Raw genomic sequence first — 18,418 nt, 5'->3', positions numbered from 1 at the left:
ATAGCAATGTCGTGGCCAGAGGCTCAAAGTTACTGCAGAGAGAGATTCACTGATCTGGCTACTGTAGACAGCATGGATGATGTGAACAGGCTGGTAAATAAAGTGGATGCTGGGTACAGTGGATCAGTGTGGATTGGACTGAAGAGGGGGACACAGAAACGCTGGGGTTGGTCTAATGGAGAAAACAAAACTTCTCCGTACTTTAACTTTGATTCAGGACAGCCAGATGCAGAAGGAGATTGTATCGCTACTTATTCCGGGGCTTGGCATGATGCGCGATGTAGCCATTTACTATATTTTACATGCTATATGGGTGAGTTCTTGTAAAATTATAATTGTTTAGTTTAGCTGGGAAACAAGAGATTCAAAATGCTTCAAAATCTATTTATTTTTTCTCAATAGGAAATACTTCATACCTAATACAAATTTACAAAAACTGGACTGATGCTCAAAGCCACTGCAGACAGCATTACACAGACATGCCCACCATCCACAACTCTGAGGAAAATAACCAGATAAATCAAATTCTTTTACCTGGATATTACACCTGGTTCGGTCTGTTCTTGGACTCTTGGGAATGGTCTGATAAATGGAGTCGCTTCTTCAGACACTGGGCAGCAGGTCAACCATCCCAGAGTTCAGGGACTGGTGACTGTGTTGGCATGTCAAGAAACAACTCTGGCAGATGGTCTCAATACAGCTGTGATCTAAAGCAGCCTTTTATCTGCTATGGAGGTGAGTTTCCCCAACAGAATTAAATGATTAAGATAAGATAAGATAAGATAAGATAAGATAAGATAAGATAAGATAAGATAAGATAAGATAAGATAAGATAAGATAAGATAAGATAAGATAAGATAAGATGGAAGAAACTATGGAAGAAAAATAACAGACATCACAAACAACTGATATATGTTTCCTTCACTGATGTATGTTGAGCATAACTTTATGCATTTCTCTAGATGACATGAGAAAACAAATTGTGAGATTAAAAGTCACATGTAAGGAAAAATGTGCATTGAAGGAACCTTCACTACAGACGGTCATTCTGAATGAGGTTTGTATCTGCCTTAAACAGTGTTTAGTGTAAAATTCTTTGACAAGTACAGTATATGCACTCGAAAAAACAGCTGTAGAAGAATGTATTAAATTACCTTAAACCCAACAAGCACCACTCGTGTCGTCATCATCATTATTATTATTGCTGGTTTTGTTGTTATTTAGGGTTACAGATTATATGAGGTATATACATGTGACATAAAGTGTCAGGTTTTATTTGATTCTTTCTTGTTGGTCTTCCAGATAAGTGAAAAGCTGAAGAACACGATGTTGGAGAGTGACAGCAAAATAAGCTGGAGAACAGGGGAAGATGGAGTGGTGTTTCATCAGCAGAACAACCATATGGGGAATCAAGATAATAAATGTTATAGGCATCTGTAATGTATTTTTTAAAACTTAAACACGGTTTAAAAAAAATATCAAGTAATGTTATTGTTTTGAGGAACTGGAAATATAACAACATTAATGAATCTAGTCTAACTTTAGCTAGAAATATTTGCACTCTTTAAAGATTATAGGCTACTTTTCTTTTAACAATCTTAATTAAATTTTCTTCAGTTCCAATAATTATTATTATTATTTAATCTTTTAAAAATCTTTCAATAGTTTAAATTCACTGTGATTTTTCATTACTTCGGTATATGCATTTTAAGATTTTGAGATATAGTCAAGGCCTACTGTACTGTATGTGTGCCCTTAGTTGATAAGTAAAATATGATATCATTGCCAAAATAAACTTACAGGAGATTCGGCTGCAATAATACAGTGCATATTTGTCCTATTTTAAGATTTCTATATGTCAGATTTTGAATTGTAAAAATACAGTGCTCTTTTCATATGTGTTTAATTTAAAACAGTAACTTAAAGAGATTAAAAGCCATTCTGTAGTTGATTTACTTGTTGCATTATGGAAGAATAAGGACAATTTCCAACAAGGAGAACAGAAAAACAATAAGAAAGAAAAGAAAGAAACACCATATCTTTGTAATGCTTTGAAGCATTATCGCGCAAAATGAACGCGCGGCCCAAGATGATTTTGGTGGCATCTAGTGGTTGTAAACCGTAATGCAGTGTAATTGATGCTTACCGATGTGCTTCCTATGTATGTTATATTTTAAAGATTTTTTTTTTTTCGTTGTCTTTCTCTAGAGAGTTAATTAAAAAAAGAATCCAATAACCTGACAGGTCGGATAAACCGAAACATCTACAACATGAACTGTTTTAGAACCAGGGTTGGACTTATCTATTATTTAAAAATTGTAAAAAAAAATTGTATAATATATTTATTAAAATCGATTGAGAAATGATTTTTCTAAAAGTTGTAGGCTTATGTCAATAAGTACATTAATTAGCTTAGCTGTATTGTGCATTCTTGCCACCTTACATATACCATTCAATACCATTTAAATGATGTAAATATTGTTGTAACAACAACATAAAACTGTTTATACTTAAGTATATACAAAAAGATCTTGAGTAGAGTTATGTGTAAACTCTATCCCCATTGATATGTAAAATGTAGTGAAATGATTCTCATAATAATTTAAATGAAGTATAGGGCAGGAAACATCATATGCATATTATCCCTATTGTCAGATGATGCTTAGATGTGTGAATTGTGAAATTTAGAAATACACTGTTTTCTTCTGAAACTAATTTTTATTTTATTACAATTATTGCATGTATACAGAGATGTTTTTAGAGATGAATATTGAGAATTATGATATTGATATTTTTAATTTACATTGAACAAAGTTTACAGAAAATAAAGTTCTTAATCATGAATTTGAGTAAAATGTTATCTTTATTTCAAATAGTTTCAAGCCTCTCAATTTCTGGTAATTAAATTTTTTTTTTTTTTTTTTTTTTACTTTCACCGTTTAACACAATTATACTGGTATGTTTGCTAAAACTGTTGGATTTTTCATAGAATATAACGACTGAATTCCTGCGTCTCATGCTGTTGTTCAGTGTGAAGTTTAAATAAGAATGTAATTTAGAGAAGAGGGAAATCTTTGAAATCATGTAGATTTAAATCTAGTAAAATGTGTTAAGTGGTGCAGATAGTACTACACTTTTATTGGTAGCTGGAAGCATTAACATATTTACCAAAAGATCTAATAAACAAATCTGTGAAGGGCAGAGGATTTGTTGGATTAAATGGCTAAAGGTCTGGTACACATTGCAGCTTATTCTGTTCTGGTCAAGAACCGCTCACTTAGACTGTTTAGACTAGAGATGTGTTTATGTGAAATGTCTAGAGAGCGGGCAGTGTTAAAATATTTAAAACATCATTAGCTTAACCAATGAAAAACAAGATACAAGGTTTAAAAGATTATTTTCCATCTCCACCAGTTGAATATGTAAGTCTTGGTGTAAAAATATAAAGGATTCACTGCACACAGTTTTAGGTAAGACATTAAAGTTTCACATGTGGCCATAATTTGTGTGATCTGGTGACAGTGTTGGCATGTCAAGAACAGCTGTGATCTGCTATGGAGGTGAGTTTACGCAGATCATTATTGAGCCTGAATATAAAAAAACACCACAATAAAAAATTTAAACAAAATAGACAAAATTACAGAAAATCCTGAATTGCTCTTGCTGTGCATATAGTTTATAATTTCATTTATAACTCCTGGTTAATAATTTTAAACTCAGTAAGCAAAATTATTTTGTCCTCTGATTTCCTTTTTTTTTTTCGGATTGCATATGATCACCGAATAGATTTTCTGGCATTTTAAATTGAAATAAAAACAATTTAGCCAACTCTTGCAGTTTTCATCAGATCTTCCTGACACTTCAATCAGCTGATTGAGAGCACGTCAGCCAAGTTATTAAAAGCAATTTGAAATGCCAAACAGTAACACATCAGCATTTCCAACAACGAAAACAGAAAAACAATAAGAAAGAAAAGAAAACAAACACCATATCTTTGTAATGCTTTGAAGCATTATTGCGCAAAATGAACGCGCGGCGCAAGATGATTTTGGTGGCATCTAGTGGTTGTAAAACGCAATGCAGTGTAATTGATGCTTACCGGTGTGCTTTCTATGTGTTATATTTTAAAGATTTTGCATTGTATTTCTCTATATGAGTTAATTAAAAAGCAGACTGTCAGAGTGAGATTGTCCTGCAATGGAAAGCGCAATGCATGATCCTTGTCTGTCATTAACCTTTTTTTTTCCGTTTTGTAGGTGCTGTTATTTAGAGTGATTATTAAATAAAGATATGCTTAAGCAACAGGTCTTAATGCTGTAAGCATGAACCTGCATGACTAAGTGGTTGTTGAGATGTGATCTTTCTTATGTCTTGAACATTAAGGTCAAGTATTATATTTAAGAAACCTCATAGTTCATCATGTTGATGCTACTGTTTTTACACTTGATATGTTAGTGTGCTGATGAAAGTGTTCAAATACTTGAGGCACATAAAGACATGCATGATCATCCAAGTTTCATTTGAATTTTTTTTTTTTTTTTTTTTTTTTTTTTTTTTTTGCTGGTCTCCCAGATAAGGGTAAAGCTGAACAGCATGGGGCTGCACAGTGACAGCAAAATATGTTATAACATAAGCTACGTCAAAAAGTGGTAACTGATATGAGCTTTAATCTCCCTAAATATCTGTCAGCTTATGTAAAACTTCAAAACACTCACTATCATGAACAATCAGATATTTTTCTTTTTTCTCATGCTTGCACTTTATTAAGATCTTTTTATTAGTTGACATAGCACTTTTCATTTTTACGAACTTTTAAAATATATTAGAGACTGCAAATCTGTTATGTTTACTTTCTAATACATAATAACAAAAGTAACACATAGACTGTGCATAAGCAAAGGCAGACATGCTATTTCCTTTTAAGTGTGCCAATTCACTCCCACTTTTGACTTGTAAAAAAAGTAGCTACTGTAACTTTGTTTACAAAACATCTGTGAAGGACTTTGCGACCTATTCAAAACCATCTGTGTGAACTCTCCTGAACTCTCTATGCTCACTCAAAAACCTTTAAGAATGTATTAAAGTAGCAAACCAGGGAATTTAAATTAAACTGAGTAAATCTTGAGCTCAGACAGACCACAAGTGTGAGCTCCGCTCGTTTCTGGTGTTCCTGATGCTGTGCTTTGTTTTATGTTGTTAACTAATGTTAACAAATGTAACCTTATTGTGAAATGTAACCAAATAACCCACTCAGTGAAATTACAAGAAAGATGCAAACAGGCACAAATCAGTTAACAAATGTCACATTTGCAGTTTCATAATGTTCACTTTTCAAGGATCCATTCTACATATCAAAAAGCACCATTACAGACAGTAACCTATAGTACCAATAATAATTTAAAAATAATGCATTTTTTAATATCAAAATTACATAACAAATCTGAGTCACAGTTTATATTGAGATTTTATATTGAACAAATATTTGCATGCCTGCTTAGATCAGATTAATCTACAGATTAATTATATCCACTCAGTGTAAATCTTGTTATTTGTCTTTTCTTTGCTTGAGATTTAGTTGCAATTCGTAATAAAATATAGAACCATATTTTTTACATTTTTGTTTACCAATACATACCGTTGTCTAAAATAGGGTTCTGACAATCCATACATTAGCTGTCCTCATAATTAGTATTATTAGTTTTATTGTTTGCTATGTTTTAAACTGACATTGGTGCAATTTCTTACTTTATAGAAAATCAGTATGTTGGGTACCCTTAAGTACAGTAATAGTCAGTATATTAAATACACAATTTCATTTTATTGGCCGTCATATGATAATCAACATTTAAAATTAGTATCTGGCTCATTGTGATGTATCTAAAAGACTGGACTGAACCTTTGCTTTTCGCTTAAACTAAAACATTACCTTAAATCACACCTGAGCTCAGATCATCCACATGAGTGCACACACATTTTTTGTCATATTCATCAGGATACGCTAGTCTAAATTTACACAAACAAACATCTGAACATATGTGGAAAGAAAAAAACAAATACGTTTTTGTGTATGTGTGTGTGTGTGCAAGATCAATGTGAAGGTCCTATTCAAATGAACACAAATGATGCAAATGTGTGTCAGCCAATCACTGCAACATGCAACATAAATACAATCAACACACATGCACGCAATTACTCCAAACACAAGCTGCAGACATGAATGTGACAATTGCACTGCTGTTTTTCCTCTCAGGTAACATAACATTTGTTATTGTGTACAGGTTAGGGTTGTGCCATACGTTCCTAAACTAGAAGCCGAAACTAGAAGCTTAGCCTACTAGCTAGTTTGCAACTGTACTTTATTCAGTGAAATACAACTTTGCTTAATCATGAATTAAATAACACCCTAGGTATTTTTATATGGAAATAGCTTTTATAAACTGTATTTTGAAACTAAGTAATTTCTGTAATTGAATTAGAGCACTAAGGCATTGCTTTTAATTTTTCTGTAATTTAATCACAGTTACTTCTGATGTAATTATATTAAATAGCCTACTGAATAGACTGTAGAAAAACTGAATATAAATAATAGTGGATTTAACATTAAAATGTAACGTCTAATGTTAATATGCATGTTTTTAAGGTAAACTTCTCCCTTTGAATTCTTTGATCAATTCAAAAAAAAAATATGCAGTTAAAGATTATTTATTTGAAATAATTAAAAGAGCAGTTTTATGTCTATTCTTGTATTCTTCAAATGTTCGAGGTTGCTATTGGATGTAGAAAGTGATTAATAAGAAGTAATGCACTACTTTTTAGAAAGAGGAATATAGTACCGTAATAATATTACACGGTTGAAGATGTAATTAGTAGCAGGTTATTAATTATTTTTTCTATGTCTAGAGTCTATCAGGTAAAATGAGAGCTTACTGACGTAATTCAGTCAATCTTCTGTTTTATTGGAGGTTTAAATTTTGAGTTATGTTTCAACAAAGTTTAATAGTGCACTGCAAAATTAAACTTAAGTTGTAACTTACTGCCCCTTTGCTTCAAAATTAGGCAAAGGGATAACTTAGGCACAGCTGGTGCAACCGGATGTCTTTTTGCCAGATTCTGTGCAATGGATTTAACCATGTTGTTTTGCTTCCTCTTCTCTCTTACAGGTCTTTTTGGGGGTTACTCTCTTCTTCCTAAGCAGTTCTTTTATATAGAAGATCTAATGAGCTGGTCGCAGGCTCAGAGCTACTGCCAACAGACATACACAGATCTGGTTTTTGTGTACAGTGAGGAGGATCTAGTCAAACTGGAAGCTTCTCGTCCTCTTTTAGCCTATGGTTATGCATGGATAGGGGGGTATGATATGAAATCAGACTATTCTGACTCACAAAACATTACGGAAAGTGACAATACCACGACTCACAGCACAAGCTCGGACTGTCTCGCACTAAACATTTTTTCCTGGAAACGGGTCAAAAAAGATTGCGAAATGCCATTTTCATTTTACTGCAGCAGAAGTGAGTATCTCTCTGCATTTAGGCAAATGTACTGTGAAAATTAAAGCTAAAGATACTTTGTTTGAAGTTCTTAAGCATGTTTGTTTGTATTTGTCTGTGTCTTTAGATGAAGGCAAAAGGGTGGTGTTGCGAATGCAGGTGAAGCCTGGTGGACAAGTGAACACCCAGGACCCTGTAATTAGGGTGAAGATGTTAGCTAAGGTAAAAAACAAGATTTCTTTAATGTTAATGTCTGTGTGCTGTGAAATGCTTCATGTTTTATTGTCATCAATACATAATATATAAAACACTTAACAATATATTTGTCATAAAGGATTTTGTTATTCCATGTTAGTCCTTTTTTTCTCCTTCAGATCAATGATAAATTGAACAAACTTGGGCTTGGCGATGCTATCAAAATACGGTGGCTCACAAGGCGGGAAAAACAGAGGAAAAACAGTGACAATAACACTTGCACTTTGGATACTCCGTAGGTTTTTTTTTTTTTTTTTTTTTTCTTATTTTGAATACATTTGTATAATCTTATTGTAACAGTTTCTTATTATGCTGAGTTATAACATAATGTGTGCACTTAAGGTTTATCCCTATATTGCATAGAAATGGTTTTGTTAGAAAATGCCTCTATAGGCTATATTAAATTAAAAGTAGTCAAACCTTTATCTGTATTTGTCTGTTTTTAAAAAAAAATACATTTTGGTTCAACTCTTTGAAATTATTTATTTTAATCAACAGCAGCATCGGAAGTTATTTGAACTGTGTATTGATACTTAATAGTTTAAAATTAATTTTGTAATTTTTAACCCTATTCCCAAACGATGTGTATTTATGTGCATGTAATGATTTCCTTCTTTGGAAAGTTGCTGTGTATTTTAACTGGAGTGGCAAACGAGAGGCAGAACTGGCCAAAATGTTTGTTCTTTTTTAAACAATAAAATGTACTTATATGTATTTGCCATGCACCATGCACCTGCAAAAGGGTGACATCCATTGTTATAATACCATAAGGGGAACACTTTTACTTTAAAATGCATATAAGTAGCCTAGTTATGAGTTAATTGAGTTAAAAAACCGCAAATGTAGAAAGACCCGGGTAATGTACAGGCAGCCGTTCGTTATATTGCAAAATAAAATTAGCATGCATATAAGTAGCCTAGTTATGAGTTAATTGAGTTATATTTCAGGGACAAAATCCATATCAGTCAGAAGAGGGCGCCATCACACAGATTTTACGCTCCACGGCCCTGCGAGAGGTTCAGCTGATCTGTAATATTTACAGATTCACGTGTATAGAGGTATTATTATAAAACAACTCAACGGAATATTTTTTTTTTAATGTTAAACATTAATTAATGATTCATTTAAAAAAAGAGAGAGAAATAGTAGGCCTATATTTTTCACCGCCTATTTTGTAAATATATTGTAGCGCTTCGTCATTACCACTAGAGTGCAGCACAGCCCAAGAATCGGTTTCATTCACAACCCTGCAAATAGTTTGTGTGCTGATGTTACGAATATAAAAACATAATGACATACAATATTGATAAACCTAATAATGATATGCAATTAAGGTGCATTAAAGACCTTGAAGAAAAGAGACTTTTGTGGCTTTTAATGCTTATGCTATTTAATGCTTATGCTAGGCTCATCTTGTTCAGGGACTTCTTTGCCACCAAAGTTAAGTGTTTTGCAGCATGTCCCTGTTTGCCCTTGCTGTCCATCTGGTTTTCTCCATTGACAATCATTTCAAAATGTCTGGGTATTCAGACCATTTAAAAGTAGGCTTAAGAGTCGGCTAATATTATTATAACTGAAAATCAAGATTTACCAATACAAGAATTTTTTTTTTTTTTTGATTGTCCAGTATGTGAGAAATGCACTTGTGAAATCATTTAATGGGGTCTTTAACAATTGCTGATTGTTCAGTTATTGTTTTCACTTTAAAATCATATATTTGGATAGTCAGTTAAGTTTACTTTTGAGAGTTGACCTTCAGTAATTCTACAGTCATAGGTTCATAGGTTCTCACAATATCGTATTAGTGCTCTATATCAACAATAATATACCTCATGCCAAAAAGCTTTAGGGTGTCATACTGAGTAAATACTATCAGTATGTTTGTAATAGTTTGTCGTGTGTATTATCAAAAAGCTATGGCATGCAATTTTAAGACATATCAGCTGTGGGCCTAATCGAAAATATATGTGTCTGTGACGCACATAATACGGCATTCTGACTTTAAAAAAACAAACCCTGCCCACCATCTGCGTCAAGTCACACCGTGTGTGGTTTCCAAGTGTGTTCACAAATGTGGGAATCTGAAGCTCCCTCCTCCACCGTGATAGCGCAGGAGATTCAGTTCTACCATGCTGACATCTGATTGATGCTTGCACTTAATTTACTTGTTTGCCTAAGTTTCTTGGACTTTCAGGCCACATTGGGTATTTTTTATTCTAATAAACCTGAAAATAAACATGTTTTAGGATTTGCAAAAATGTTAAAACAAATTAAGGTTTTGACGTCAATATCAAATGATTACTCTGTACACGCCAGCTTGGGTGCGTGGTGTTATTAAGGCAAAAGGGGGACATAGCAAATGAAGAAAGTTATGTATTTATTTAAGCTTTTCTTAAATTCTGTGTAAAAATAATTTTTTAACCTTTTAAGAATACAAATGTTATTAATAAACGCATTGACACTAGAATTTTTAAAATCTGATTGTATATCAGATTAAAAAAAATATATAAAATAATCACACCATATATGCAATATTATATATATATATATATATATATATATATATATATATATATATATATATATATATATATATATATATATATATATATATATATAATATTGGACTAATATGATGTAAGTAAAAAAAGGGAAACGTGAGGTCATGGGGTCAATGATATATGCATTTCTATGCATATATAGCAGAAATATTACTGATATTTTTTTAAATCACTAGAAAGCACTTGAGACTTGACCGACATGAAAACTACAAACTGTGTGATGATTCAGTGGGCAAACGAAGGCTGCCAGTGCTGTGGGTGTGTGCCAGTAAGAGTGTGGTGGCGTGTAATCATGTGTGTCTGTGCGCAGCGGAGGTGAGAAGACATGCATTTATAAGTGGGTGAAATTGTGATGCATTTCCGCCAGCTCATATATGTGGGAGGCAGAAACACCTCTCGGTGTTTGGACCCTAATGACTTTACATGAGCATCAATTTTCCAAAGGGGAAATCTCTCTTTTGCATCAGCTCAGATCCATGAAATCATTCATCACAGGAAAGCACTGCATTTATTCTCGACAGTTAGTCATAGACTGTTTTTACATTCAGGCCCCCTTGAGTTTCCAAGGTGCAATGAAACGGAAGTGGCGACAGATCTTTTCTTTTGTGTTGTGACGTGTATCCAAGTGAAAAGGTTTATTAGAAAAGAAAAAATGTAGGATGGGGACTTATTGGTTGTTAACTGGATTTTGAGATGTGGGCAAAAGTGGAGGCAGATGAACGTGAGCTTGCAAGGCAAGGTTTAAGAAATAGTTCCCCTAAAAATGAAAATTTACTAAAAATTTACTCACCCTCAGGTCATTCAAGATGTCGATGAGTTTCTTGATGGGAACAGATTTGAAGAAATTCAGGATTACATCAGTTGCTCACCAGTCGATCCTCTGTAGTAAATGGGTGCCGTCAGAATGAGAGTCTAAACAGCTGATAAAAACCTCACAATAATCCACATGACTCCAGTCCATCAATTAATGTCTTGTGAAGTGAAAAGCTGCATGTTTGTAAGAAACAAATCCATCATCAAGGTATATTAACTTTAAACCATAATTTTGTGCCAACTTTAATCTTATTTAACATTTGACATTTTAACAATATTATTATTAGGCCTATATAGTGATAGTTTTTTTGTTTTTGTTTCAAATCACCCCTTAAAACATCATATTGCAATTGTTCTGATTGTTAATGTGTTTAAGTTAAGTATTTTACATAAATGAACAACATGTTATGCTTTTCTAAAATAAAAATGTGTTCCCAAGTACCCCAGTTTCAAGTACCATTTAAAGCATCTTTAAAACATTTTTGACACATTCTCCACATAGAAATATTAAAGTAATAAATGTTTTATATTTGTTTTTCTTTGGCAGAGATTGCACCACTGTGTAGATATTGTATCTCTCTCTCTCTCTCTCTCTCTCTCTCTCTATCTCTCTCTCTCTCTCTCTCTCTCTCTCTCTCCGTCTTATGTATTTCTTTATCAGTTTATTTCTTTGAGCCAAATATTATTGATGTTTTGTTACATTTGTAATACCTGTGTATTAAAATGCTTAAGCATCAACTTAAAAAAATGAAATTTTAACAGTAAAACTATTTAAAAATGCTACTATAAAAACCTGTTAATGGTCTATTGGTAAGTTCCTTTACTCTGATTTTTGCTTTGCTTTACCATCTGGCAACCACAGCTGTGTATGTGTGTGTGTTTTTTTTCACAGTGATGATTATAAAGAAACAGTTTTTGTTGACAGCAATAACCACATCTAGAAGTTACCAGCAGTCTGAAGCAAATGTTTCCCTGCCACTAGAGTTTATAGATTAGGAAGTGGAAAGATTTTCATTTTCTGCTCCTGCTCACCCATCAGCAGGGCCCATTCACTGACTCATAATGGCTGTTTCTAAGCAACATCAGCAGGAGTCATTCGGCAAGAAGTCAACGCAACATAACTGGGATGCTTCTGAGGTCAAAGCTTCTCAGCCCTGAGTAATGTGTTCATTTTGAATAGAAGAGTCCCTCTCGAGCTCAACAGCTCCGTTAAACTAGAAAACAAAAATGCAAAAACCCTGTAATGGTGCACCACAGATACATGCATCTGAAAACAGATCCACGTTAGAGGAAAGATGCAAAAGCACAGCACAACAACACCTGAAGTTCAGCATAGTGTGAGCCAATCATGTTTCATTAGCTCAAAACAAGTTACATGGCAACATCTTAAGCTACTTAAAGATCTAGTTGCCATGACAAGAAGAACGCTACAAAGCCTTCATCTATACCCTAAAGTACCAAAATCCTATTAAAGCTATTTTTCAGCGATGATTCAATAAAGCAGCATTAGGATGCTTTTTTAGCATTAGCAAATAGATTTGCTGCATGCAGCCCTGGGACAAGGCTATGGGACTTGTAAGGAAATGTAAGTTATTATTTGGACATATTACATAATAAGGAAGCATCTTAATGCTAAAATAGTAAATAGTAGTTGTTGTGTGATCGTGAGGTTATATTTTTAACTTTAAACGTGTTGTCTCCCTGAAACACTTTACAAACCTCCACACCGTCTGATAAGCCATGAACAAACCCACGCTTCTGTGCTTAAGGATTTACGTCATGGAGAGAGGTGGGCATTTAAAGTTAATTCTTGTTTATGCTTCTCTGCCTGGTGTCCTTCATTAACACTTTCATCAATGGAATCAGTTTTCTATATCTGAAGGGGAATGATGTCAAGCTACAACCCTGCAAATGCTTGTGAATGTAATCATTTAAATCTTTTTTTTTTTTTTTTTTTTTTTGAGGAGGAGGATTTTTATTCCTGGATTATTTCTATTGCACTCTGTTGTCAAAAACAGTGGCGGAATAAAAATATCCTTCAATTTGTAACCCAATACATAAAATGCTCTGTCATGGAGCTCTATGGCGCTGCTCCGCATGTGCAGACAAAATAGCTTTCCCCTTACGACACAGTTGGCCATGTATGGCAGCACAGGCACTGCTCTCTCCTTAACCCATACTAAATTCCACTGTAAGGAGGAAAAGAGAGAGGAGGGGTGGAAGTTTGAGGGAAGAGTTTTTGGTTTGAGACAGCACGCTTTTACCGGGCACCATGCCAGAACCTTTTCCATCCGGCTCATGTCTGCTGCTGGGGTATATATGTGGCTGGTGATGTAATGCTCAGGACAAGATCCAAAAGACAACTCCCCTTTTACTTTTCCAGACAGATGTAGCAGACAGTGGAAAATTCTGGTGAGGACGCCAAGCAATGTGAGCTACTTTCTACAGGAGACTTCAAAATGTGCCCAATGTGCAATGAAGTTTAATAAGTTTAATAGCTTTTTGAAGAGTCATCATACAGTGCAGGAGAATAAATTAAAACTCTAAGATGTAATTTAACTTTCCCCAATGAACAATGTGTTCTTTTAAATGGAAGATTACCTTCTGTATTTAAGGCCAAAGTAATTGGAAGCTCTGTAGTACTTGAAATAGGTAGGGTAGGTATTGATACTTTTTAATAACACAGTTATTTCCATCCATCTATTTACAGTACAGACAAAAGAAGCATGTCTTATCTCACCTGATTTCTGATCTTGTAAAATGTAAAATCTTGTAAAAAATCATTTAGTGTTATTATTTAATGAGGAAGAGATGAGAGGTCATGTCAGAGTTTATGTCATGAGAATAGAACTCAGTATAGCAGTTTACAATTTGATCAAATTAGGCCAAACAGATGGCATTACAAATATAGCAAGCAGCTAAACTTTTCACATAGTTATGAAAGAGAGAAAAGTTATTGAGTGAGAGTTTGAGTGCAAAGTAGGACATCAAAGTGGAATAATTCACATTTAATGGACAATTTAATAGGCAATACAATTGTAAAGGACTCACAGACAGTTTAAAGGACCCACAGACTGTTTTACATCCAAAATGTGTTTGAATTATTATGAGCATTTGAATAAACTGTCAGTGTGGTTTAAGATTATTTTGATAATGATGCATTACTATATTTGTAATAATATTTGTGAAAGCATTTTTATGCTTATGGTCCATTTTTGGTGTAATTGACCTATTTCATACTTTTCAATAGGCATGCTGAATGAATTTAACCAATTTTTGGTCTCAGATTTTCCACACACTCCCAGAAAGAAAGGTACAAAAGCTGTCACTGGAGAGTTGCCTTTTTAAAAAGGTACACCTTTGTATCTTATATTTACCAATAAAGGGTGCGTATACCTTTTGAAATGGTACAGCTGTGATGTGAACATTCTGTTCTCATACGATTAGAACGAAACTTCAACTTCATTGTGATCATTAGTTATAGTTCTGAACGTAATGCTGCAATGTCATTCACTGCAAAAAAAATAAAAATAAAAAAAAATAAAAAAGTACCCCATAATAAAACAATAAGCACAATTTTGCTGGAAATCGCTCCAATAATGCGTCATTCGATAGCCTTGTTATGGGATTGTTTTGGCCTTCGGTTACATGCGTCACTTTCACAGCATTTCACGAAACCCAAAAGAACCAACACTCAAACACAGCATAAACAGCTTTTATCTGATGAGGATCTGATAAAAGTGGAACTATTAGAGAGGGTCCCACTCAATTCACTGACTCATGTTTTTTCCAGGCATAAAGTGCTTCCGGCGGGACAACAAACACCCACATGTCCCTATTAAATCGCTTGAACATTCAGAGTGAGTTTTTTCGTTTGCATCCTCAATCAGCCCATTTTTTTTCCTGTCTCTGATTCTGTCATGTAATCCATTTACTCATGTACTCACTATCAGGCCTCATTCACACATTTCATTTTTCAATATATGAATTTCATATTTAATTTCACCGGAGAACACAATGTTCTCTTTGTGCTAACTGGATCAAATCCTTTAAAATATTAATACAATGGTCTTTGGGCTTTCAGGGTTCATTAGTGCTCAGAAACTGCTGGCAGTATATAGGCATCACACTAATGATCAGCTGTTAATTATTCATATGTATTTGCCTGTATAATAAAATACCTGACCTTGTGTATAGCAGAGAGCAACTGGATTTATGATCGCTATGTTTTTGCTTAATATTCTCAGAAACAAGAGTGACAAGACAGAAAGAAAGTGCTGCTGTATCTGTGAGAGTTCTTTGAAATGGTCTGGTATGATTTGGTATGCAGTCTTGTGGGTCCATATTGGAAGAGATACATGCCATCTGGTGTTACTGAGATGTTTTTTAAAGAGCTCTGTGTGTATGAGAGAAGGGAAGTGAAAAAGAGATCATCGAAATCATCTCATCCATCTCTGAGAATTTTCTTTATTAAACTTGATCACCTAAAGGTATTAAAATGTGAAATGTTGCATTGTCCTCACTGATTTCTTGCAGCCTTGCGCCATACTCAGTAGCTTCAACAGCACTCTTGCTCATGTGACTTTGCTTAAAAGGGAGATGGTACTAATATAACGAGCTATGCAAACACATATGATTCGAAATCATTATTGTGGCTATCACAAATCAGCACAATTCGCTAGAGAATAAAACATTTACCCATCAAGCAAATGGATGTTTCAACAGGTCAAACCAAAACATTGCCTGTGTTCTTTCTTGAAGTAAAAATAGATGCATGCAGAAAAAAGAAAACACCATTATAATATTGGCAAAAGACAGTATGATGCATCTTCTAACAGATGGTGATGGAGAGAGTCCAAACAGCTAGTGTTTCCCACTCATACTGGTTTATTATTGTGTGCACTAATAAACTTATCCAAGGTGCTTTCTGAAACAGCCTTATATAGAGAGTATAAAGCTACAAGGATCAAATCTGGAAATGCATTTGTTGCAAAGCAGGCAAAGTGACTAAAATATGCCTGTGCTAACACTGCAGCTGTAAAATATGCAGTTTGATTATTAAAAGCAAAAGCAAAAAAAAAAGGTTCATAAAATACATGAGATGTTGTGTAATAGCATCTGAATGAGATGTTATGTATTATGTTATGTGAGATGTTCTGTTATGAAATGCCAAATGTGCCTGAAGTGAATAGGAAATTGTTACTATTCGTTATATTATAAATGTACATACATTACTCTAAAGTAATGCAACTTCACTGCAAATAAACAATCCCTAATGTATCTACTGGATGATTCCGAGCAATCACGCACGTCCATCCAAGCTTTTCTAATAGCATCACATGCCGTGTTTCGCGCATACAGGGCGAGACCACATTGACTGTACACACACTTGTATAACCGTTTGTATAACACTTCGGCGTACTCGGCTTCCCCGGACCAACCACACTCTTTTCCCTCATCAGCCTCTCATTCACCAGCTTTCTCTCACTAGTGATTTGCCCATACGCAGCGCACGCCGTCACTGGCCATGGGTGTCCACGTGAGACGTATGAAATACTTATGTAAAGAGACTGGCGGTCCTTTCGGCCAATCACAGCGCGCTTCTGGTATTTCCGCATTAGCCGCATGCAAATTACCGGGGTTCGGCCAATGGAAGCGTTCGGTGGGAGGAGCTTGAATTCAGGTCATGCTGCGAGCTCGGGAGATCCAGGGCAGCGGTGTGAGAGAGCATTCAGCGCTGAAGTGTGTCAAACTGCCTCAGTGGCTTGACTGGAATTTCAGGAATATATCTTATTTAACCGGACTTTTGGCCGGACAGGACGGAGACCTGCTTTAAACCGTCCATTCTGTGCGAAAAGGAAGACTGTTTAAGTTGTCAGGTAGGATACATTCGTGTTTTAAAGAGCCGGAGGTTGAGCTGTTGTATAACACATTCCATTGACTGCAATGTGACCATTGTTCATAAACAAGTTTGTGTCGTGAACACAAAGTGATGTTCATGTAGATGCACGGTTACATAGGTTAAACACATCGATTCGGTCATATATGTGTCAAAGACTGATATTTTATATGTATTAAACTTAGGCGTTGTATAACTGTGTCAGGGATTAGGTCACCTCCGGTCAGTGCTCCAGAGCAAAGCCCTATATATCACTACAGTTTTGTCCTCCTTGTTTACCTCAACCAAAAACAGCCATATAACTTGTAAAATTTAAATGCACCCTATTTACTGTGACTGCAATATATTTTGCAAAAGGTATGAGGCAAGCGCTCCTAGTTATGAGTCAGCCTACTAGCCTCATTTTAATGGCAAGCCATTTTAACATTTATTCCTTAAAACGAACTTTTTTTCATTACTTGTACTTATTTTTACATGTCTAGTAATAAATTAAATACTAACTAATAGCTTTTTCATTTTTACTAACAACTATTCATTACTAGCAATTTTTGGAATACTAATTAGTATGGATTCAGTTAGACACTAAAAATGTTCTTAGTAACAGTTGGAATATATATTGTATAGTTCAATAAATAAGTGTTGTTATTATTCAGTTTGTTATAGGATGACTGAAATATATGGCTAGTAAATATTTTAGTAACTATAATATTTGTTTGGTTATGTAACGAATAAGTAATAGTTTCTAATGAATAAGTGACAGTACCATTTAATAGTTAAAAATGTAATTTTAAAGTATTGTTTTAAAAAAAACACTACTAATAGTTTGTTTTAGTACTAACTTCTAATAACATAAAAGTCGACAGTGTTAACAAAAGAATAAATGTTTAAATAGCTTGCCACACATTTCCCTAACAAAAATGAATGAATTTCAACCTCATCTACTGTATAGGTCTGTTAGTGGTCGTTATGCGTCACTGCAGGCTGTATATATAATTGTCACGAGCAGAGTCATGTATGTTAGATAATGTCTTTCTGTAACATGCCTCTGATGCATAGTTCAAACTTATGCATGAGACAATGAATGAAGCACTTATTGCATGTTTTAGTTCATGTTAATACATAAAATTTAAATCAAATTCACTGCCACTATGTGATCATTTTAACTAAGAATGAAGGAAACCTATATGTATTTCTTAAGGAAATGTTAGGCAGAATGACAGTCTTAGTCACCATTCACTTTCATTGGATCTTTTTGCCATACAATAAAAGTGAATGGTGACTGAAAATATCCATCTGCTTAACTGTCCTTTTGCATTCCACAAAAGCAAAAATGCCATATGGGTTTGGAACAACATGTGGATGACTGGATTGTTATTTCTGACTGTGCTTTGCTTTTAAAT

The 18,418-nt window shown here is 34.3% G+C and overlaps 2 protein-coding genes across 3 annotated transcripts in view; both read left to right on the top strand.

The window, feature by feature from the left end:
• The first annotated feature begins 7,176 nt into the window (after nt 1-7,176).
• The window catches only part of LOC109057331, a 28,324-nt gene continuing 17,082 nt past the window's right edge, over nt 7,177-18,418 (top strand). Inside the window, exons 1-3 of the mRNA XM_042719180.1 lie at nt 7,177-7,511; nt 7,618-7,712; nt 7,865-7,980. Coding sequence (XP_042575114.1) covers nt 7,217-7,511; nt 7,618-7,712; nt 7,865-7,980 — 506 coding nt within the window. The 5' untranslated portion in view covers nt 7,177-7,216. The remainder of the gene's footprint in view (nt 7,512-7,617; nt 7,713-7,864; nt 7,981-18,418) is intronic.
• The window catches only part of LOC109057293 (period circadian protein homolog 2-like), a 368,217-nt gene continuing 366,604 nt past the window's right edge, over nt 16,806-18,418 (top strand). For both annotated transcript variants that reach the window (XM_042718956.1, XM_042718952.1), the window contains exon 1: nt 16,806-16,998. The gene's annotated coding sequence lies outside the window, so the exon portion shown is untranslated. The remainder of the gene's footprint in view (nt 16,999-18,418) is intronic.

Source organism: Cyprinus carpio, chromosome B2, assembly GCF_018340385.1.
Source record: "Cyprinus carpio isolate SPL01 chromosome B2, ASM1834038v1, whole genome shotgun sequence".
NCBI lineage: Eukaryota > Metazoa > Chordata > Actinopteri > Cypriniformes > Cyprinidae > Cyprinus > Cyprinus carpio.
This window is presented reverse-complemented; position numbering and strand designations above follow the sequence as displayed.